General features: G+C 40.8%; 2 protein-coding genes across 22 annotated transcripts in view; one reads left to right on the top strand and one right to left on the bottom strand.

Moving 5' to 3' along the window:
- The window catches only part of ARFGEF1 (ARF guanine nucleotide exchange factor 1), a 96,517-nt gene extending 80,085 nt beyond the window's left edge, over window positions 1–16,432 (top strand). For both annotated transcript variants that reach the window (XR_012086915.2, XM_020812408.3), the window contains exons 34-39: window positions 3,929–4,058; window positions 5,706–5,845; window positions 7,038–7,206; window positions 9,994–10,132; window positions 13,552–13,669; window positions 15,065–16,432. Coding sequence is in view for 1 of the 2 variants with exons in the window: in XM_020812408.3 (XP_020668067.1) it covers window positions 3,929–4,058; window positions 5,706–5,845; window positions 7,038–7,206; window positions 9,994–10,132; window positions 13,552–13,669; window positions 15,065–15,229 (861 nt within the window). In the remaining variant the exon portion in view is untranslated. The remainder of the gene's footprint in view (window positions 1–3,928; window positions 4,059–5,705; window positions 5,846–7,037; window positions 7,207–9,993; window positions 10,133–13,551; window positions 13,670–15,064) is intronic.
- Window positions 16,433–20,076: 3,644 nt separating this feature from the next.
- Window positions 20,077–23,566, bottom strand: part of CSPP1 (centrosome and spindle pole associated protein 1) — a 64,854-nt gene continuing 61,364 nt past the window's right edge. For 18 of the 20 annotated variants that reach the window (XM_020812376.3, XM_020812349.3, XM_072999001.2 and 15 more), the window contains one exon: window positions 20,077–20,869. In XM_020812376.3, coding sequence (XP_020668035.3) covers window positions 20,643–20,869 — 227 coding nt within the window. In that variant the 3' untranslated portion in view covers window positions 20,077–20,642. Of the gene's footprint in view, window positions 20,870–23,264; window positions 23,333–23,566 lie in introns of all 20 variants that reach the window. The other 2 variants (XR_012086916.2, XR_013545436.1) reach the window with 1 other exon arrangement.

Below are 23,566 nucleotides of genomic sequence, written 5' to 3'. Positions count from 1 at the left end.
CTAGGGCAAGAATTCTATCATATTATATACAATATAAATGAGCACCATACTGCTCATCGCTTTCTGTGAGTAAGTAAACAAATCAGAGAGACCTTTACATTCCATCTGTACTTGGAGTTACAGGTGACCTAAAATGCCAAGATCTGTTAATCCAGCTGCAAACCCTGGTTGTTTGGTTTATGAGATCAGCTAGCCATAATCCAAGGTTTCAACGTAATATAAATGTTCCTGGTTCCTTACTGGTTTGTTTACAATAGTAACATGAATGGGAAAGGCAAGCGGAAAGAAATAGGCTTTGGGTGCTAGCATGTTGTTCATTCACACCATGGTATGTTAAGTCAAGATGATCTCTAGATGCTGTTGATGATAATAAAGCAAAGCAAAGCGTGCTGGTGAAAATCAGTATGTTTGTAACAAATAAGGTGGCAAAAATTCCATACAATTTTAGAACATATATATGAAAGTATATTTTTGGGTTATGTGTTCATATGACAGCCAGTTCTGAGTTTGTTTGTTTTTAATGCCTAACTTTTCTATGAAGAAGTGGTCATGTATTTTAGACAGTTGGAAAGCTAATTAATTCTCCTATAAATTAAAAATAATCATGATCTTATTGATGATGATTTTCACAGTGCAAGCCATATATCAAAGAAAAGGTCCCCCCCCTCAATTTTACACACTTCCCTGAGTGTAACACAATACTTGAACCAGCTATGCACCTGTACAGTAATAGACAATGATGCCTGGCTGTTTTGCCTTCCTAGTAAACATTGTATGCATACATGAATCTTGAAATTCAGTGTGTATGTGATTTTTCCCAGTGTATGTATAACAAATAATTTTCCATTTTCAAGCTATGAGCAGTCACCGTGGAGTTCCATGTTTGCTCCTTGTCTGCAGGCTCCTGCTTATGCAGCATGCAGGAATAGCAACAGCATCTTCTTGTTAGCTTCTCTTGGCTGACATTTTTCTTTCAAGGGGCCTTTATTGATCTTGAAACAGACCATCTCACTTCTTGCTTAGATGATGTAGTGTTCCATCCCCTTCATGTACTTAGGCATCTTGCATTGTTTCACCAAGAACTTGCTCAGATTTGTCAAACTGCTCAGATGCCTTCTTAGTTGCTGGATTATGCAGACTGAAACAGTTTAAACTAGAATTAGTCCCTCACTTGTATGTTCAGTGTTTACCTAGAAACATCTATCAAGTCCTACACTCATCCTTCCACTATGTGCACTACTGTGAAGTATAAAACAAAATAAAGATTATGTCAGCAGTATAAATGCCTTTTTATCAGGTTTATTCCACCAATGATGTAGGTTCTACAGGCCTGGTTTTCTGTGGGCTCTACTATTTTTCCAAAATTATTATGCAGACAGCCTTGTTAGTCTTTTGGATTGCATCATCTCTAGAGATGGGGGTATTCATATACGAATACAAATATCCCCACACAGCTGGACTTAATGAGGGTCTGGTCCCTGGGACCAGACTGTCCACTCATGCATCCAGCAGTGGTGGCAGCAGTCCCGCTCATCCTTTCAATCTGCTGCTGTCTTCCCACTCTGCTAGCCACTCCGGGCAGGGGGAGGGAGGACGGGTTTCCCTACACAGCTGCTGAGTAGCCAGCTCAGTGGGAAGAGAGTGGCGCTCTAGGAACAAGTGGAAGGATGAGCACCACTAGACAGGTAGGTGGATGGTCCAGCCTCAGGGGCTGGACCTTCATTAAGTCCTGCTGTGCAGGGATATTCGTATACGAATATGAATACCCCCATCTCTAATAATCTCCATTTTCAAGTTATTAAGGCAGAAGTTTCAAAGCTAAGATCTTTCTCATGTGTCCTTTGGGCAGAAAGGCTCTGGTGCTGTTGCTACAATGAACAGATTGCCTTATCTTCCCAACCATATCTCACAACTTTTCCTCATCAGTTCAGCTAAACCTGGACCTAAGCTACATCTTTTTGTATTCTGCTCTGAAGAAAACCTGGATTGGTCATCTTACTACTGCCCTGACTGATTATGCATCTTTTAAGTACTTCAGAATTAATGCTTTTATATTCGGATGCTAGATAGTATTTACTGATAGCTCTTTCACTGGGGCTTAATATTATAGTTCCTCCTCATGTTTGAGAATCTTTCCAGACTGCTTTCACCATTGCCTGGTCTGCAGGAATCACCCAGAGCGACTGCTAGATTCTAACTATCCTGAAAGTCTACGTTGCTTAAAATTTTGGGTGTTAAGTAGGCAATTTGGTCATCTAGCACACTAGTATGGAGGGTATCCTCTATAATGCAGGTGAGGATAGGCTGCCATCATCACTAACTGTCTTCCATTCACCTTCATCTTTGTCCAGGGATTGGAACAGCAGTACTGTATCTTTCTTCTACCTCCACTTCCTGTATTGGAGAGTGCTATCTAGAGTCGGACACGACTAAACGACTAGACGAGACGATCTTTCTGCTGCTGCTTCTCCTATGGAACAGTCAGGGAAATTCTCTGCGTTTGAGGGAATGTGACTGGTTTGGGGAGTAGCATATTGCTCCCTATAAAGCTAGGATTGCCCATTGAACAGAGATTGTGTATCCTATGCTGCTTGTCTTTCAAATATACAATGTCTTCTGCATGTATGCCTTATGATTATGACTGGAAACCATGCCGTGGTGCTTCATGAAATACATGGTTATAATTGTAACCTTTCATTACCAACAGCTACTGAATCTCCTTCAGTTAATCCTGGTTTAGAACAAAAATCCTATATTCTAAAACCATTTAGTTTTGGCCAGTTATGACAAAAGTGTGCATATAATGAGAAATGCACCTATTACAGTTATTATCATGTTCATATTTAGTTAGTTAGTTAGTTAGTTAAAACATCTTTTATCCCTCCTTTCTCCTTAAAAACGACTCAGGGCAGCTTACATCATTAAAAGACAGTATTTTCAAGCTAACAACAGTGAGTGTACAATTACTAAAAAGCATAAGCACACCATAGCACATTCAAAACAGCAACGTCATCAATCCATTTAAAAACTCCACTCAGGCAGCCAGTCATTGAAGGAAAGCTTGCCTGAAGATAAATGTCTTTCCTTGCTTGCAGAAGGACAGTAAAGATGGGACCAACCTAGCCGCCTGTAGGAGGGAGCTCCAAAGTCTGGGAGCAGCAGCAGAGAAGGCCCTCTCCCATGTCCCCAACAAATGCACTTGTGAAGGTGGTGGGACCAAAAGAAAAGCTTTTCCTGGTGCTCTTAACACCCAAATAGGCTCATAAATGGAGATGCTTAGACCCAAGTTACTTAGGGCTTTATAGGTTAGAACCAGCAGTTTGAAGTCTGCCTGGAAGCAGATTGGCAGCCAGTGGGGTTATGTGATCCCTGTGACCAGCCCCAGTAAGCAATCTGGCTGCTCCATTTTGGACCCACTTAAGTTTTCTGAAACTTTCCATAGGTAGATGCATGTAGAGTATATTACAGTAATCCAGTCAGGCTGTTGCCCCCAAATCCATCTTCTCTCTTAACTTGCCTGCCAATCCTTTCTCTCTCTCTATTCTTCTCACCTTTTGCTTACTTCCTTCTCCTCTTACCAGGAAGCTGCATATTTTCTTTTTTAAAATAAAACCCTAGTTTGAGCACATTGTAATAAAGCTGGAGCTGCACCTGGCATGTTGTTTTCCCCATTGGGCTCCTGAGCTCACCTGGCCATCTGAAGGCTATCTAAAGAAATTAAGATGAGCAGCAGTAATCTCCATAGTGTGGCAAATATGTTCTGGAACTTAAAGAAGGAGGAAGAAATATGTGACAGTCAGGTAGAAGAATGAGTGGTTGCCACCTTAGAAGATGTTATAATGAAAAGAAATAATTTAAAATGCATCATTCTAAAGTTCAGATTTTTTGAAAAGCCTATATCAAGAAAAGCTGTTTGCTGCATTTCCAGGATTCAGTATCACAGAAATCTGTGGACATTCATGACTCTGTACAACCAAGATCTTCAGACAGATCTCAGTTTCAGCCTGTCGTTGGGCCACCAGCTAATGAGGAGATCAGCAAGAACAAACCTACAGCAAGTGAGTGTTGTTGTTTTTTCAGGAAAAAGGATGCTCATTAAGGAGAGGCATTTGATGCAATCTGATCATGTAAAGCATGTTTAATGGATAGTCTTGCTGAGTCAAAGAAGCATTTCTGTTTATGTAGTTGGACTTCATCTTTTTCTGACCTGCAGATTCTTCTGCTGTTTGAGAAACCAAAGCTCCCTCATGGTCCAAGAGTGGCTTTGTAGGTGCTGGTGTCAGAAAAAGGGCAATCCTTTGCATCTTTTGGTTTTGGGCATGCTAAATTAAAACAAGAATGCCAGGATTGCATTTCACTCAACGTACAATTTACACTTCATTTATATTTTTGTCATCATACTTTTAGACTCTGGATGAGTTGGAACAAAACACCACTGAAAACCATATACAAATATTCATAATTTAAAAGTGTAAGACTACAGTGGTGCCTCGCATAGCGATCGCTCCGCATAGCGAAGAAATCACTTTGCGACACTGTTTTTGCGATGGCCCCTATGGGGAAAATTCGCTTTGCGATGATCGCAGGGAAGCGATCATCGCAAAGCCCCCATTTTCGCACAGCTGATAGGCAGTTCCAAAATGGCCGCCCGCTGTTTAGCCTTGCTTTAGAGGCACCAAAATGGCCGCCGCAATGGAGGATTTTCACTTAAGGTGAGTTTTGGAGCCCATAGGAACGCATTGAAGGGGTTTCAATGCGTTTCTATGGGCTTTTTAAAATCGCTTAGTGATGAAATCGCTTAGCAGCTATTTTTGCTGCATGGATTAACGTCACTAAGCGAGGCACCACTATTAAAAATGTGAACAGCAGTACCTCACATAGTACTGCCTTGTTTAGCGCTGATTTGCTACAGCACACTTGATTAGGCAGACATCTTGTAGTGCTTAATGGGAGCCAGGTGTACCTAAAAGTGGTAGACTACACCTTCAGGAGACCTCGTACCCAGGCTACCCACTCAATTCCAGTGTCTTAAAATGACCTTGTTTACCTCTGATTCAGTTAGTACTCTCATTTTCTTGGAATGCATCCTCAGTACTTGATGGGGGGGTATTACTGTATTTAACAGCTGAACTTCATAGTGTGCTTAAGCCAGATAGTTAAACTCCCCAAGGGTTTGGTGAAGCGTTGTGTTTGGCTTGATACTAAAATGAGGCCAATGCTGGTGCACATTCCAGAACTGAAGTGCCAGAGCAGAGAAGATCCAGTACTGAGTCTCCACACAATGTATTGTTCCCATTGGTGGCTCCTTCAGCAGATCTTAGTACTTGGGTAGGTATACTGTACATGGGGAGAAGTGCTCTTTAAAGGGTAAAGATCCCAGACAGAGCTTTAAATATTATCAATAGCATTGAGTTGAGATAGGAAGTATATTGACAGCCAATGTAATTCCTAAGTGTTCCAAAATTTCTGTAAATATGCAGTCTTGTGGCTGCATGTCGTACCAACTGAAGCCTCTGCCCACTTAGGTCACATTGTAGGAGGCAACTAGGGAGTCACTAATGCACGAAGTATTGTGACTAAACTATCCTTGTCTGAATAGATGGCCTGAGTAGAGTAGTTTTAACATTCAATTAGATCTATAGTAATATTGACAATTGTTTTGCAGACTAAATTTATTTTATTGTGTTCTGGTGTTTGTTTTAAAGAATTTCCAGATCAGAAACTGTTTGGTGCTCTTTTGATTAAGTGTGTGGTACAACTGGAACTCATTCAAACAATAGACAACATTGTATTCTTCCCAGCCACAAGCAAAAAGGAAGATGCAGAGAATTTAGCTGCAGCACAGGTTAGTGCAATTGGCTGGTATTTGGTATCGGCATTTGGAGAATTGTTGTTATTCTTTAGTTTTGGGTTCAATATCTGTCTTTTGAAAACCATACTTTCCAGAAAGTTCCTAGATTTCCAAATGAGCATATCTACCTGAAACCAGGAAAAATCAAGTGCAAATGTGGTTTGTTTTCCTGTTGTAACTATAGAATATTCATATGTATATAGCTGCGTTGGCCATGTGACAATGGAAACTGTCTTCGGACAAAAGCTGGCTCTATGGCTTGGAAACGGGGATGAGCACCGCCCCCTAGAGTTGGACATGACTGACTAAAATGTCAAGGGGAACCTTTACCTTTACCTAGAGAGTACGCAAGAAAATCCTTTTTGGAAATATGAATTTGCTCCATGCCCAGCATTCCCTCTGAGCTGCACGTGAAGAGCTCCATCAGGGCTGTGCATGGGCAGCCAGTTCATTTACTTCCCATTTTGGATGACGCCCTCCTTCTCCCCCCCACCCCGTGCACACATGGAATGAGTCTCCCACTCAGCGGGACCGAAAATTGGAGAGAACATTGCCCAGTGGGACTCTCTTTGTCATCTTGGAGCTATGTACCACATATTACAGGCAGCCTTTTGCTCCTCGAATATTTTATACTGCAACTCCCATTAGATACAGCCAGCCTGTACAAGTGTCAATGACAGTAGGAACTATAGTCTAAAACACCTGGAGAACATCAGGTTCTGGGAGACTGTGGATATACACCCCTTTGGTGCAGCTCCCAGCCTTATGAAACCATATAAGAGAGAAGTAGCATTTTTAAGGCAGTGGCCACCTGTGAAAAGCAGTCTTCTCATTAATAAAAAGTTTGTAGTTGAGATGGGCACGAAACAAGACAGCACCTAGAGGAGGTAGGGCAGGGAAGCTGATTCTGAATGAGCACCTGCTGGAGAGGGTGGGACGCCAAATCATGGCGCTCTTGTTTGGCCATCTACCAAGCTGGCACAAACCACTGAACTAGCACATTAAGAGACAACATAATGGATGAGGTTTGAAAGAAATGAATGTAGAAATATATACCTGTAGTTCTAAACTGTTTTTTTTCTTTCCAATTAATTGCTGTAAGCTTAATTAAATACTAACAGGTCAACATTTGTTGCAATACTCAGAAATGAGAATTCACAAACTAAATAATTTTCTTTTTCTTTAGAGAGATGCAATAGACTTTAATGTTCACGTGGATACACAAGATCAAGGAATGTATCGCTTTTTAACATCACAGCAGCTATTCAAGCTCCTAGATTGTTTGTTGGAATCTCACAAATTTGCTAAAGCTTTTAACTCAAACAACGAACAAAGAACTGCTCTGTGGAAAGCAGGCAAGTTTTTCTTAGAAATTGCAAGGGATTTCAAAAGAAGAGGCCATTACAATATTTTATAAAGCTGCAGTAAATAAGCATTTCATAGAAATGATAGCACAGTGACTTACTGCAATGTGGCGATAAAAGCAAAAGAAAAGATCATCTTAAACTTAGGCTTAGTGCATGCAGGTTGAATATTCTGACTGTATAGCTGACAGGATTATCAGTTCTCGATTAATCATAGGTCTTTCTGAGTAATTAGGTGTTGTCAAATAGTCTCAAAACGCTGGGACACATTTCTGGAGGGTAGGGTGTTAGTCTGTTGCAGCAGTGCCAATGAAGTCTTAAACATATTGTGCATGAGAAGACTCAGTGGAAAAGGCATAACACTAGGAAAATCTGAAAGCAGTAGGAAAAGAGAAGGGCTTAGCATGAGATGCTGTGAGCATCACTGACCCTAGCTGCATCTGCAGGGGCTCCTTCCTCCATCTGCAAATCCATAGATGGCATCAAAAGTAGTACAATACAAACAAGTTTTTATTGCAACTGGGATGGGAGAAACAAACAACCTGTTGCAGCCTTCAGAACAGCTCTCTGCATTTCCTTTAGGTTTAATTCTAAGTCTGAAGTCACCGGGGGGGGGACTTCCCCTAATGAGATGATGACAGCTTCTCTGATGGGGTTTTAGAAGAGGTAGCTGTGTTAATCTGTGCTAGCATATCAGGCAAAACCAAAAGAAAAATAAAGACAAAAATGTTGTGGCACTTTAAAGACTAGCTGCTATATTTTAATGAAGCTTTCATGGATACGTCCAAAAGTCTAATGGGGTTGTCCCTCTGAGGTCTGCCACTGGTGCGCCTGTTGCCTCTTCCTCCTTCAGTGTCTTAGCTTAGTGGCAGTTGGGTCTCCCAGCCCATATTCTTGAGGACAGTGTCTCTCTGCCCAGTGCTTCTGTTCCCCCCCCCCAGTGATTGGGCCAGGGATGAGGCCAAGGGTTAAGGTGCCTCTCTGCTTCATCCTTTGGCACCCTTAGCTGTACCAGGACCCCAGTCCTGGCATCCTCTTTTTATATGTATTCCCAGTCACCTGGAGGGTTCAGATTCCTTGTGACGATCTTCTTCCACATAGAAGCCCTTGTTGGGATTCTCTAGGGCTTCTTCCCAAGCTCTGTCCTCCTTTACTACATCTGGTAGCAGGTCTTCTATCTTTACCCTTTGCTCCACTGTTTCCTTCTCTCTTTACAGCTTCTCCCTTTCCTCAGCTTAACTCTTGCAGCTCCCACTGACCTGTCCTCTCCTTCTCCTCCAGGGGACTCTCCTCTCAGTTTGGGTTCTCAGCTGGTACCTCTTCCTCTAAGGCATCCATCTGGGTTCCCTGCTCTAGTGCCTCAGGTTCTTTGACCCCCAGGTTCTCCCAACACCTAATCAGCCCAGGAGGAATCTCCCAGATCTACCAGAGAGCTTGTTGTCTTGAATTGCCCAGTGCCAGTAAGATGTGGAGATAGCTTGCTCATAGGGATGGTTGTGAGACTGTTATCCTCCTCACAGATGCATTCACTCCATAAAGGAATATACTGGATTGCCTAAGGATACAAGAACTGCACAGCACTATTAATGACACAACCTTTCAGAGGTCATTAATCCATAGGGGAACAACTTGGGTCTCACTGATGGTTAAAAGAATGAGCTGTTGTAAAATGAAACTTCAGTTTGCCTCTGGGTCAATGTTAAAATTTTCAAGTCTGAATTCTGATGCTTTCAGTTATTCTATTGTCCTCCTATCCTTCTTTCACCCCCATATATTCAGCTAAGCGTGCCATAGAATTTTGATTCCTTCTACCTTGAGCAAGCAATTTTGATTTGCTTGCTCTATTGTATGAGCTTCATGATAGGTTTAAAGGTCATATAATTGAATTTTTATGCTAGTAAAGAAGTTGTAAAACTGTTAGATTTCTGTTAGAGGTCTTCAAACTAAGAGGTTTAGAGGTCTTCAAACTAAGATGCTGGTTGTGGTGGCATTAGATAACATGGGACTGGTAGTAAAAACGGGATGATAAAACAAGTCATCTGAAGTTGGGTGTTTGTTGTATTGCATTTGAGGAATTTGCACAAGTATGAAAACAGAGTTTCTACCATAATACCCTGTTTCCCCGAAAATAAGACCTAACCTGAAAATAAGCCCTAGTATGATTTTTCAGGATGTTCGTAATATAAGCCTTATCCCAAAAATATGCCCCAGTTAAGTGAAACCCCACCCTCCACCATTGTGTAGCAACCATAGGGCTGAGATGACTGTATTTGAATAAATGTTGATTGTTGTACATGAAAAATATAAAACATCCCCTGAAAATAAGCCCTAATGCATTTTTGAGCAAAAATTATTATAAGACCCTGTCTTATTTTTGGGGAAACTCAGTAGAAGGATTGTGCTAACAAAATGACAGCTCTTGATGCTATTGTTCATTTTCTTTGAAAACACAGGATTCTAATATAAATGTGTTCAACCCCAAACTTTCAAGCTTTTAAAAGCATTTTGATCATAGCATGCTTTTAAATATTCTATAGTTTTGTAAATATTCTATGGATAGTTGTAGGTTTTTCGGGCTATTTGGCTGTGTTCTGGAGGGCCAAACAGCCTGAAAAACCTACAACAACCATTGGATCCCAGCCATGAAAGCCTCTGAGAATACAGTACATTCTATAGATAGTTTGTGGAATCCCATTTTCACCCTGGCCCGAACTATAATTCCAAAGCAGGCTTTCAGATAAAGTTACTAGCATCTAACTGGTGGTATTGTTTTGGCAGGTTTCAAAGGAAAGTCTAAGCCTAATCTTTTGAAACAAGAGACAAGTAGTCTTGCCTGTGGGTTACGTATTCTGTTCCGTATGTACATGGATGAAAGTCGTAGAGATGCATGGGAGGAAGTTCAGCAGCGATTATTAAAGTAAGCATCTGTCCAAAGGTTTATATCAGCTTGCATATTCCCTTTTTCCAGCACACTGTTGAATTCTGTAATAACCTGTTGAATATCTTCTTTAAAGATGAGAATGTGGCATGAATCATCAGTTGCATAATTTGTTTTTATCTGGTGACATAGGTTGTGTTGTCCTCTACCTTCTGTAGGGAGACTGAAAGCTGCAATAGTCCATGAGCATGAGGTATTCTGTAGGCTCACCTTTTCTTGCATTATGTGTTTCATGTTGCTAACACACGATCCTGTAATGTATCTTACATTTATAGGCTACTATCCTATTGTCTTAAGTGTGGAACAGAACTGAAATCATGTAATTGTCCCTGCCTCTGTCCCCAACTCCAGCAGGCTCTTTGTTGCATGCCCATTCTTGACTTTGCAAGATTATTTACATCAGGTTTGTCCAACTTGCGGCCCGCAAGCCGCATGCAGCCCAGGTCGGCTCGTAATGCAGCCCAGTGCAATTTTTTATTTTTAAAGAAATCCCAAAGTTTCAAGTCACACTGCCAGCGCTTGCATCCAGGATGTGGCTGGGGCACATCACAACAGGGGGGGGGAGGGAAGGAAGGAAGGAGCGGCAGGGGAGGGGAGAGGGGGGCTGTGTGACTGCATTGCGCCATGCCCGTCAATAGGTGGACCCCCTCCCGGCCCCATAAAGCCGCCGGAGTCAAAGCTGGCAGCCTTTGCTGAGATCGCAGCTACCTGTAAGCGCACTTGGAGCGGGGCTGCGGAGGACGGCTAGGGCTGCCTCCCCATGCGGCCCAAACCAAATTTTCATCTTCTAATGTGGCCCAGGGAAGGTGAAAGGTTGGATACCCGATTTACCTAGTGCTGTGGCATGGGGGAGGGCAACTATTGCACAATTTCCCCTTCCACTCTGTTTATGCAACAGGATACTAGCCATGATTTCTGATTTCAAGGCGATGCCATTCATATCCTGTAAATTATACATCTTGGGTTGGATACAGATAAAAACAGGAGTAAGGAGGCAAAAAGAAGCAAGAAGGCATCCCTTCATGGATGCACACCTTAATGAGGGGAGGGGATTTGAGCATATCGGTAAAACTAAGAGCAATACCCATTATGAACCTAGACTCCTAGCAGAATGTTCACAGCTGAGGCACCAGACTAAGATGCATCCACCCCCTTCAGGAATAATGGCCACATCAGCATAACAGAATGGATAGTCCCAATGGGAACTATTTATGACAGGATTAGAAAAGCAACTGGAGGGCAGCTACTGAACAGACTAAAGGTGACACTGGCAGATGATCTTTCACAGTGGCAGCTAACTTTTGTTAATACTGTGCAAAAGAAGGCAATAATACATTACTGCCAAACCTTTCTTACCTTGAAAATCCTGTAATGAGACATCTAAAATGAAGAGAGATAGTGCTGGAAGGTGAGAGTCTTGGATTGGAAAGCACTTGATCAGCTAGTGGGGAGAAGCAAAGGACAAGTATGATTATTGCTATCGTTAATGATACAACTATATTGAAGCCAAAAGGATGTCTGGTAGCTGACATCAACAGAGGTAAAAGGAAAGTCAAATACTGCGCAACACACATTTAGAACGCATGAGAAGTGTGAATTAAGGCAGACTGGAAACTGTAAAGCAAGAAGTGAAACATAAACAATGCCGTGGTGCTTTGTGCCAGTGAACAAAAGGGGACTGAAAGGGGATATTCTTAGTCTGACAACTGCAGTGTCTTTTATGCTGGAAATTGCAAACTCAGAAGAAATAGAGTGACTGTAATAGGGAAGCAAGATGTAGCACAGACTGTTAGGGGTTATGATGCAAGGTCTGGCTGAATAATATCCATCAGACCTCTAGGAAAACCTATTATCCTATTACTCAAGTCTATGTTCCAACTCCCACAGCTGAAGATGAAATAGAAGGCTTTTATGCAAGTATCCAAGAGGACATTAATCATATACCAAAACAAGATATGCTTATAATCATAGGCTTATAATCATTTGGACTACAAAAGTTGGAAATGAAGCAGGACCAAATATTGTTGGAAAATTCGGCCCAGGGGTCAGAAATGCAGCAGGAGAATGACTTGTAGAGTTCTGTGAAGCCAGCCATCTAGTTATCAGAATGGATGACTGTACACATAGACATCATCAGGTGGACAATATAGAAATCAAATAAACTACATAATAGGAAGCAGAAGATAGAGAAGTTTTATGTTCTTCGCCAAAACAAGACCAGGAGTAGCTTGTGGTACTGATCATGAACTGGTAATAGTAAAGCTGAAAACGAACACTAAAATAATCCTACTGCCAGAATGTAATTTAAACAACTCTGATTAATTTAAAGTCCACATAAAGAACACATTTGCATTACTAAACTCGATTGACTGTGAACCAGAAGAACTGTGGATTGAAACGAGATACTGTATATTAAAGAAGAACGCAAAAAGAAAAAAAATACCCAGATCGATTATGGAGGAAATACTTAAAATTGCTAAGGAGAAGCAAGAAGCAAAAGGTGACAGAAATAGGGTCAGAATTCTGAATGCAGCTTTTTAGTGATTGTCACAAAGACAGTCATTATAATGACCAGAGGAAAAACAAGAGATCTTTTCCAGAAGGTCCAAGAAGTCAAAGAGAATTTTATGTCTAGGTTAGGAATGCTGAATGACCAACTGGGAAGTACACTATCTGACCAGGAGAGAATAAAGAGAAGGTGGATTCATTATAGTGGTGCTGGAGGAGAGCTTTGCAGATACCGTGTCCTAGATCAAATCAAGCCCAAACTATCTCTGGAGGCAAAAATTGTAAAACTTTGGGCACATGAAGAAAATGCAAGATTCAGTAGGGGGGGAAAAACCAATGTTGGGAAAAGTTGAGAGTAACAGGAAAAGAGGAAAATGAAATATGAGATGGATTGACTCTTTAAAGGAAGCCATAGTCAACAGTTGAACAAGCCTTTTGGGGACAGGATATTTTTGAGATAATTCATTCATAGAGTTGAGATAAGTCAGATGCAAGTTGATGGCACATAACAACAACAAAACAAGCAAGTGGAATTTGGTTTTACTGTCACGTTGTCCTTCCTAGCAATGACTTTGAGAAGTCTTTCCCAAAGATCAGATATCCTTCTAATGGGGTGGGTTGATATGTGCAAATTCTCGATAAAAGGCAGAGGCACCCTCTGAAGCCATCCTCGCCCCAGAGTCTCTCAGGAGAAGCTTTTGAACAATTGATTGAGGGAAGGGGGAACAGGAACCATGTTTTCCTATCAGCATTTCTCTGGCTTCAATCCCTTTCTGAACATGTTGCTTTTCTAAGCCAGTTTTAATTTCTGACTATCAAAATGTCACATTTACTGCAGTAAATTGTTCATGCACTTGAACTTTTATCTTCTATGTGTATGTTTGTTGCAGTGTCTGTAGTGAAGCTTTGAGTTACTTTCTTACTTTGACATCAGAAAGTCATCGGGAAGCTTGGACTAGCCTGTTGCTTTTGTTCCTAACGAAGGTCCTAAAGATTACTGATGAGCGGGTGAGTAAAAATCAAGCCCACAGAGACTGGATTCCTCCCCGGCACCACCCTGAGACATGTAAGAATAAGGACAAGTGGCCCTCCTCCACAGTTAGACTGGCTATTACTCCAGTTGTCTGGAGTTCATTCTGGATTGGGTTCCCACAGAAGGTTCATAACAGACTTTAGCTCTTGGGGGGTTATGACAGATGTGAATATCTTGAGGGAATGATCACATACGTGGTAGTTTCCTGGATCTGGGTGCATCCTGAGGCCTTTCAAATGTTTACTCGGCACCTTTCTAGTCACACTGTCCAAGTAGTAACAGGATTGTTAGGAATGCATCATGATTGATTTCAGCCTGCCTAGGTCCTTCTTCCTTGTCTGTTTTGCATCTGACTCTGACTTTCTAGTCTGATTTGGAAATGGGGGAGAAACATAAGTCCAGTATTAAATCAGGGTTGTTTTTTTTTTGCAACAGCACCAGTAAAAATATAAAGTATATATACAGTACTGGTAATACCTTGGTTTACGAAATTAATGCGTTATCTGGAACGTTACGTAATGTGAAATTTCATAAACCAAAACGCAGATTGCCATAGGCCCAGGGGCAATGCTACAAACCTCCAGGCACAATGCATCCTGGGGAAATTTTCTTCGCGAACTGAAAAAAACAACCCAGAAAAATACGTAAACCGAAGCATTGTTTTCAATGGATTTCAGTTCATAAACCGAAAATCCCGTTAACTGAGGCGTTCGTAAACCCAGGTAGGCCTGTAAATGGTAAAACAGTACATAATTTCTGTGGATCGTTCTTTTTCAGTGTTCTGGCTGTAAATTGGAATCTTATGTCATACAGAACTGAAATGTTTCCACTAAAATTACCCCAAACCTTTAAAAGTCGTGATTTGAATGGTGCTGAGAAATGTAAAGATGCTGTGATAAAACTACTGGTTTTTAATTCGAAAGGCATTAATTATAAACTATTTGGGGGGGGGGAATACATGCTTGTTCTTGTCATGCCTCTCCCCCACCTGCCAGCACCTTGAGAAGTAACATGCATAAAGGAAGGCTCTCCAAACATTTTCTTATGGAAAGGAACACTGGGACTTTTAAGGGAGATTAACATAATTCCTTTGGACTGTTCAGGATTTCTTTTCATTTAGTAAGAATTCCTAAATCACAATCAGCTTGGAGAATCCTAGTGCCAGAATTCCACTTCTGCTATTGCTTTTGGAATGTAACTTTACTATACTCATTGCAAAATCTTACGTGATTAATTTTCCATGTAGCTATACACTCTGTGTATGTGTGTGTGTGTGTAATATGCATGTGTTAATGGCTTTAAAATAGTTATACTACATCTTTTCATGCCAAGAAGTTGATATCTTACACAGTACCTCTCTTTTCCAACAGTTTAAAGCTCATGCATCATATTACTATCCTCTCTTGTGTGAAATAATGCAGTTTGATCTAATTCCTGAGCTCCGAGCTGTTTTGCGAAGATTTTTTCTACGGATTGGAGTAGTTTTTCAAATATTCCAGCCACCAGAACAAGAGGTGGGAATACCCAAGCAGTAGGCGCATGGCAAAAGAAACAAAGGCTCAAGTAAACCTGCACTGGATGTCCATAAAAAGAGTTTCTTTATATGGCAGTGTGCATCTACGGGTTCACAGTACAGATTAAAACTCTAGTTTAGGCTTGCAACACTGTAGTTCTCCAGTGAATTTCTCTCTCTTTCCCCCTCCCATTCTTGGCTTGTGTTGAACACAGAGCCAGTTCTAACAGTCTAATTGCCAGCCTGGACTATAATATCTTCTACCTTCCTAGTCAGTGATATATATCAAAAGGTATTTATGCTGGGTGTGAACCTAAGATGTACCCAAAGAACTAAATCATTTGAAAAGTTCAAACCTCTACAAAAGTATAAGTCAGGAGAACTGTATTTTGGGAGATATATTTGTATTAGAACATGGTGAGGGAAACAACAAGGATGTGTAATTCTTATTCTGGAGATGATTTTTCTTTTTTGGGCACACTCAGGCTGTCTGAGATATAGGTAATCATTCTTCTGTGAAAAAATGTACAAAGATGCAGGTCTGTAATATAAAGTTCTAAACACTATACAGTTCTTCCTGCATTCTCTTACTTCTTGTATTATTTCTTAGAGACCCATAAGTTTGTTTACCAAATGCACTAGTCTGGGCTTGAGTTGGGATTGTTTTGGTCTGTATCCTAAAAGTTAGTCTTACTGACTTCCATCAAAAGGAGAGGCTGAAAATGTCACAACTCTCTTAACCGTTTGTAACATACCTGTGATTGATAGGGCTTTTAAATATAATAAGCCATTGCAATGATCCTTCAGGACTGGAACTTGAATCACTGCAAACAAGTCTAGGTTTTGTCTCGCTGTCACCTTTTGGGGTGGGGGGGTTGTTTGATGTAGATTTCACTCTATGTACAGAATTTAATGTTGAATATATTCAAGTAACAAATCTGGCATGGTCTGGGATGGTTTTAAATTTATTGGAAATGTATTCATACTGTGAATTGTGCTCTGATGGTTAAAGAAAAGATTGTCAAGAATTCTGTCTTACAGTGGATGTAGAAAAATTTTTCAGATGGAAAATGTATATGGTACAGCTCTGTAAAGTTTTCTATGTAAATTCTGTACAACTTTCTGTACAATATTGGTTCTCATCTGGCATATTCTAATCAGGTTATAGGTCAATAAAGTTTTTGAATTCTTTCATCGGTGCAATGAAAACCAATGCAATCTAAAACTACTTGTTTCACTGTTTCAATTTAAATGTACTAGAGCAGACATTGTTGCTGACTTCAGAATCTTTGGAGGTAATTGGGGCTAAGGGTTTAGTTTTGTGTGTGGTCATCATCCTGTTTGTTTCTGATGCAAGTCTTCCTGTGCTCTTGAAGTTGTACTATCCCTGCACAAGAGAGTAGTACCAGCAAAGAATGTTGATGGCCAGAGGGGAGAAATGTAGCTGCAGAGGGGGAGTGAAAGAGAACAGCTCTTAAGAGGAAGAGTCTTATATAGCAATGACAGAAAGAACCATCTCATTGTTTGCTGGACCATTATAAGACATTTTGTTCACAAATGGCTTTTTTTCTGTCTTATTAGATCATGGTGCAATATATCTAAGGCTTGACTATGTCATTTGCCACTTGAGGAAAAGAATCCCTACATGTACTTTTCTCAGTGAAGTAATAGTACACTAAAACTCAAGAAGCAACAGCAATATTCATGACCTGAAAAAATGTTCTTCTTTTACCTACAAGATGAGTCATGCCTGATTGTCTGGCTCTCATTTCCTGAACAGTACAGCAGATGAAAAATTATTTCATAGTGGTCAGGCAGAACAGTTGTTCTAGAATGTAGTACTGTATTTCTGCTGCACTTCTCTTTTCAAAGAAGGGTGACGTGGCTACAAAATGTGCAACACAAATTAACCAAATAAAAATCAACAGGTAGGTTTTATGACTAAAAAGGAAACTGCATCAATTAATTTCGGAGTGAGTGAAAAACATGGTTGGGGAAGCCCTAACAGCTTAGCTATTAAAACCGATGTATTTATTTTAAAATGCATTCATGGCAAGAAGATGGAACGAAAATGGCCAATGCTTGCTTGAGCTGTTATTATGGTCTTTGTGTCAGCAACACGTTCTTTAATACGAAGCTTCGACACAGAGTCTTGGAGACATACAAGATCGAAGCACTGGCATCAGCTCGATTTGATCCTCACTAGACGCTCTAGCCTTCCTAGTATTACGATCACACGCAGTTATCAGGGTGCTGATTGCGGTACTGATCACTCCCTGGTGTGTAGCAAACTGCGAATAAAGAGATTGTATCACATGAAAAAGGAAGGAAGACGACTATCAACATCAGCAAAACTCGTGATCAGAGAAAAGGAGAAATTTGCTCAAGTGCTTGAGGAAACTTTTCCAGGCTGGGCTGGTGCAAATGCACCTGAATGATGGGAACATTTCGATAATGCTGTTTATAACTCTGCCTTGTCTACATTTGGCAAGAAGACCAAAAAGACAGCAGACTGGGTTGAAGCCCACTCGGAGGAGTTGATGCCAGCCATTGATGAAAATAAGAGCTCTAGCAGCATACAAAGCCTGTCCTAGTGAGTACAACTTCAAGCTTCTTTGAGTTGCTCGTAGCAAAGTCCAACAGGCTGCCAGGAGATGTTCTAACGATTATTTGCTTCAGCTCTGCTCTTAGATACAGATAGCAGTGGACACAGGTAACATCAAGGGAATGTATGATAGGTATCAAGGAGGCTTTAGGTCCAATACAGAAATCTGCTCCTTTGAAGACTGCTACAGGCATGATCATCCAGGACCGAAAACAGCAGATGGAACGCTGGGTGCAGCACTATCTATATTCTAGAGAGAATGTAGTAACCGAAGAGGCATTAAATAACATCGAGTGCCTACCTGTCTTGGAAGAGTTGGACAGCAAACCAACTTTAGCAGAAATAAAAGCGCCCTTGGATTCCCTCACCTCCGGCAAGGCACCTGGGAAGGATAACATCCCTGTTGAAGTGCTGTAAAGAGACGATCACCACTGAGCTGTATGAAATCTTTTGTCTTTGCTGAAGGGAAGGTGGAGTACCACAGGACATGAAGGATGCAAACATTATCACATTGTACAAGAACAAAGGCGACAGGGGCAACTGCAGAAACTATCATAGCATCTCTCTTCTCAGCATTGTAGGGAAGCTGCTTGCCCGTGTTGTGCTGAAGAGGCTCCAGGTGCCTCTAGATAGTCTATCCAGAATCACAGTGGATTTCGTGCTAATCCACCAGTGACATGGTATTTTCCCTCAGACGGTAGCAGGAGAAATGTAGGGAACAACAGCCACTCTTTCTGGCCTTCATAGATCTCACAAAGGCCTTTGATTTGGTTAGCAGGGATGGCCTTTTGAAAATACTTCCCAAGATTGGATGTTCACCTTGACTCCTTAACATCATCAGGTCCTGTCAGTAGTAGGAATCCTACTACTCCTGTCGTGAGGAAATGAAGGGCACTGTAGTTTTTGATGGCTCAACATCAGATCCCTTTGACATCCAAATCAGAGTGAAACAGGGCCGTGTCCTTATGCCGACTGTGTTTGGGATCTTTTTTGCTGGCACACTGAAGCATGCTTTTGGAACTACAACAGAAGTTATCTATCTCCAGACTAGATCAGATGAATCTAGATTAATCTCTCTAGATTAGAGCAAATACCAAAGTCTAGCTGAAATGCATGCAGGACTTCCTCTTTGCCGATGATTCAGTTGTTGATGCCCATTCTGCTGAAGAGCTCCAACAACGTATGAAATTATAGTAAGGCCTGCCAAGATTTTGGACTAACAATCAGCCTGAAGAAAACAAGTCATGGGCCAGGGCATGGACTCACCTCCCTCTATTATAATTTTTAGAGTATTTATTTTAATTGTATTTTAATCATTTTATCTTTTATTATATTTTAATTGAATTTTAATTGTAAGCCGCCCAGAGACCTTTGGGTAGAGTGGGTGCCATATAAGTCAAATAAATAAATAAAAATAAAATATTACCATCTCTACACAAGAATTAGAGGTTGTTCATGATTTTGTGTACTTTGGCTCAATGATCTCTGACACTCTCTAGATGTCAAGCTGGATAAACACATTGGCAAAGCAGCTACCATGTTCTCTAGACTCACAAAGAGAGTATGGCTTAAGAAGCTGGTGGCATATACCAAGATCCAGGTCTATAGAGCCTGTGTCCTGAGTACACGCTTGTACTGCAATGAGTCCTGGACCCTTTGTGTATGGCAGGAGAGGAAATTGAACATGTTCCATATGAGTTGTCTCCGACGCATTTTTGGCATCACCTGGCAGGACAAAGTTCCAAATAGAGTAGTCCTAGAACGACCTGGAGTTTTTAGCATGTATGCATTACTGAAACAGTGACGTTTATGTTGGCTTGGGCATGTTGTTAGAATGGATGACGGTTGGCTTCCAAAGGATCTCCTGTATGGAGAATTAGTGCAGGGAAAGCACCCCAGAGGGAGACCACAGCTGCGATACAAGGATATCTACAAGCGGGATCTGAAGGCCTTAGGAATGGACCTCAACAGATGCGAAACTTTGACATCTGAACATTCAGCCTGGAGGCAGGTGGTGCAGCATGGCCTCTCCCAATTTGAAGAGACACTCATTCAGCAGACCGAGGCAAACAGGCAGTCCCGAAACCAGCAAAATCAGGGAACTGGACAGGGGACAGATTGTCTTCAGTGTGGAAGAGATTGTCACTCTCAAATTGGCCTTCTCAGCCACACTAGATGCTATTCCAAGACCTCTATTTAGAGTACGTTAACACAGTCTCTCGAGACTGAAGGATGCCTACTTGTTTGGCAAGAAATACACTCAATTCTTAGTAAAATAGAATTTATTTTATAATCTTAATCAAAACCATAAATATATTTTGTAGTATTCACTATTGACCTTTTTAAAATAGACAAAGTGTTCAGCATTTTAAAACAAATGATTGGATTGAAAATACAGGCTAAATATTAAACAGCAAATGAGCAACAAGAAATTACACATTCAAGAACTCCAAGCACAGTACTTAGCTCCATTAAGTTGGGATATTTATCTCAATTGTATTGGTACTTGTGGTCTGAGGTACCAAAAAGTGCCATGCTGTTAAATCAGCTAGTTGTGTACTTAGCTATCTTGTGTGTTCAGGGTTACCTAGTGCAAAATGTTCCATGTTAAAGTTTGGATCCTATGAACAAAACTGACAGTTTAATTTGGGAAAAGTGAAAATCAGAATTTTTTGTCATAATCAATTTGCCTGTCTTTTGATTTTTTTTTTTTTGCAGGCTCTGTTACATCTCTGCTTCTGTACAGAACATTTACATTAAAAAAAATTAAAAGTGCAATAGTGGAGAAGCATGATTTTGAAAGGCACAACTGGCTTTGGTACAGATTTATTCATCCATGGGCAGTTGACAGTCCCTGCCAGTTGAAGGGGAAATTTTTCTCAGAAGAAAGTTTAGTTTGACTTGACTGCTCAGACATAAATCTTTTAAGGGTCTCTGATGTCCCTGGTCTCAACCATGGCTCTGTTGCCACAGTGTCAACAGAGTTGGATCTTCTGCCATCTTTAGATGGCAACTCGTTCAGGATTTCGTCAGCATTTCCCAATGAAATATCATCAGCTTGAAAGAAGAAAAACACAAGGTTAGGTTCCATTCTTAGTTCAAAACACTGTTAGTTCAATGACGTACAGTATTTCAATGGCCCACCAGGTCATTCTGAAATTTCCGAACATTACAACTTTCTTCTTCAATCATGTATTTTGCAAGCAAAAATACAGTGTCATAATTATGTCTTAACAGAGCCAGCACTAGCTGTTACTCAACTAGAATGCTATGGGTTTTTAATGGCAGTGATAAAATTCCCTAATTCAAGTTCTGCTGAGAACACTCTTGCCTGGAACCAAGGGGAAGGAAACCTCTGCTGATTCTTTTCTCTCTGAAGCATCTCCCAAAACAACCTCCACCCCATAGAGTGTCCAGTGTGGATAAATAAGTGATCAAAGGGGTAAATTAAATGTACACTGTCCAGCTGAGGAATGGTGCTGAAATGTTAGATGGTCTATTCTAACAAAATGGAGAGATTTGGAAGATGAAAAGAAAAAGTGTTCACTTCGTTCTATTCCATGCTCTAGCGTGTTAGAGTATGGAATGGAACAGAATTTCAGATTAAAGGACATCTCCTTCCAGGGTATTATATTTCTGACTTGAATCTGGCTGCCATGATATACTAACAGAAAGGCTGCTGCTGTCAGCAGAACTTGAAGGGGTGATCTGTCTCTGTCAGCACACTCTCAAAGCCTTCCCTTTATCAGCATACTCTCAAAGTGTTCAGTAGGGCCAGGAAACCCTCTAAAGCCATTTTCAGGTGGGATAGAAGGCTTTAAGGGAGAGGATATGTGGGGACTTCTGCTGTGAAAGAAAATATATGCAATGCATTAAATGCATGTGCTGCAAAAAGAGTAGCAACAAGGAATTTTACAGTTTTGATAACTATTACAGCAATCTATTCTAGATTTAAAAGAATATCTGACATTTTATCTTCAGAACCAATACATGGGATAGTAAGATTCTGACTGCTCCTTATCTGATGAAACATGAAAATGGGAAGATTGGACACAAGAAATTAAGGCAAGTTATGATTTCCCACCTTCCCTGGGAGAATATCCAATGAATATGTGTATATTAAACATTCAGTTGCCCTGCTTTTACATGTACAACAGGCTTGCTCCAGACTGTGAATTCAAAGAGAGCGACACATTTTCCAGCATCCCCTCAAGAGAACACCATACTTTCTTCCTCAAATACCAAACAAGTGTACTATCATTTCCCTCAGATATAAAGGGGTCTTTTTCATAAAGGTCACTCCATGCATTTCCTTCCCCCCCCCCCAACACAGAAGGGCACTTTCTGTGTAGCTGAACCTACTGAAGACAGATTAATATACCTAGTTTGTGTTTAGGGAATGCATGCTTTTTTAAAAAATGGAAATCTGCTGAACTGTTATAAATATTATTTAAACTGTAGCTTCTGAGATTATACTGTCCCAGTTTACTATGAAGTAAATCTAAAAACATATGCTTAGTCTAGAAGTATATAAAGATTCCATGATGTTCACAGATAAATGGAATCTGTACAGGTAGCCCCATAAAAGTGTGTAAGTGAAACAATACGGGGATTTTGCATAGGCAGAAACAGGATGCACCCCAGCTGAAATAGATATGTAGAATCTATGAGGGAGAAATATGTTGTTCAGCTGTAAATGAGCACAGGAAAAATAGCACAGGAAAGGTGCAGAATGTGGTGGCCAGACTTCTCAGTGGGGTGAGAAAACATCAACAAATCTCTCCCACCCTGGCCGCCTTGCATTGGCTGCCCATTCGTTTCCGCATTGATTTCAAAGTCTTAATGATTACATATAAAGCCCTAAATGTTTAGGACCTCGATACCTGGCGGAACCCCTCCTCCCACCTAGATCTACTCGTATCACTCGTTCTAGCCAGGAGGGGTGGCTGAGGAGCCTAACGCTGAGGGAGGCCCGGAAGGAAAAAACAAGAAACTGGGCCTTCTTGTCAGTGGCTCCCCGTATTTGGAATAATCTCCCCTCCGAGATCCGCTTGGCCCCTTCACTGGGTATTTTCAAAAGCCAACTCAAAACCTGGCTATTTAGGCAGGCCTTCCCTCCTGGCACCACTTGATTTATCTTTTATCTCCATCTTGAATGACTGTTGACTGCCGTGAAATTGTTTTATATGTTAACTGTTTTTATTCTATTTGATGTGAGCTGCCCAGAGTAGACACTGTCTAGATGGGCAGGATACAAGTTCAATAAATGAAATAAATAAAAATAAATAGCAGCCAGCAAACAGATATCCATGCAGCCACCTAAGTTGCTCTGTGACAGCATTTTTATTTATTTATTTTGCTGCTTTGACAAACTGTATTCAAAAGGCATCTTCAAACATCTATATCTATCTATCTAAAAGACAGCAGAAACTATATTTGGTCAGTTACTCACCCTGACTATAACTTCCCTTTTATAAATGTAAAAAATGAGTCCAGATTTTGATGATGCAAAATGCTAACCTATTGAGAAAGAATACAGGATATTTGGGGGAAAGTTGTTTTAAACATTTTTGTTAGTTTTAAAATCACTTTTGTATGGCAAGTGATACCATCAGCATCAGTACCACTGAAGGGCCAGAACCCTATTGGCACTTTGTACATGTAAAAGGAAAATCATGCAAGTTTCAACAACAAATTGCTACTCATGGATGAGGTGCTAGCTTAATTCTTCACCACATGCCTGATTCTGCCCAA

This window comes from Pogona vitticeps, chromosome 4 (assembly GCF_051106095.1).
Source record: "Pogona vitticeps strain Pit_001003342236 chromosome 4, PviZW2.1, whole genome shotgun sequence".
Taxonomy (NCBI): domain Eukaryota; kingdom Metazoa; phylum Chordata; class Lepidosauria; order Squamata; family Agamidae; genus Pogona; species Pogona vitticeps.
Note: the sequence above shows the minus strand (reverse complement) of the source record. Positions and strands in the feature narration are given on the sequence as shown.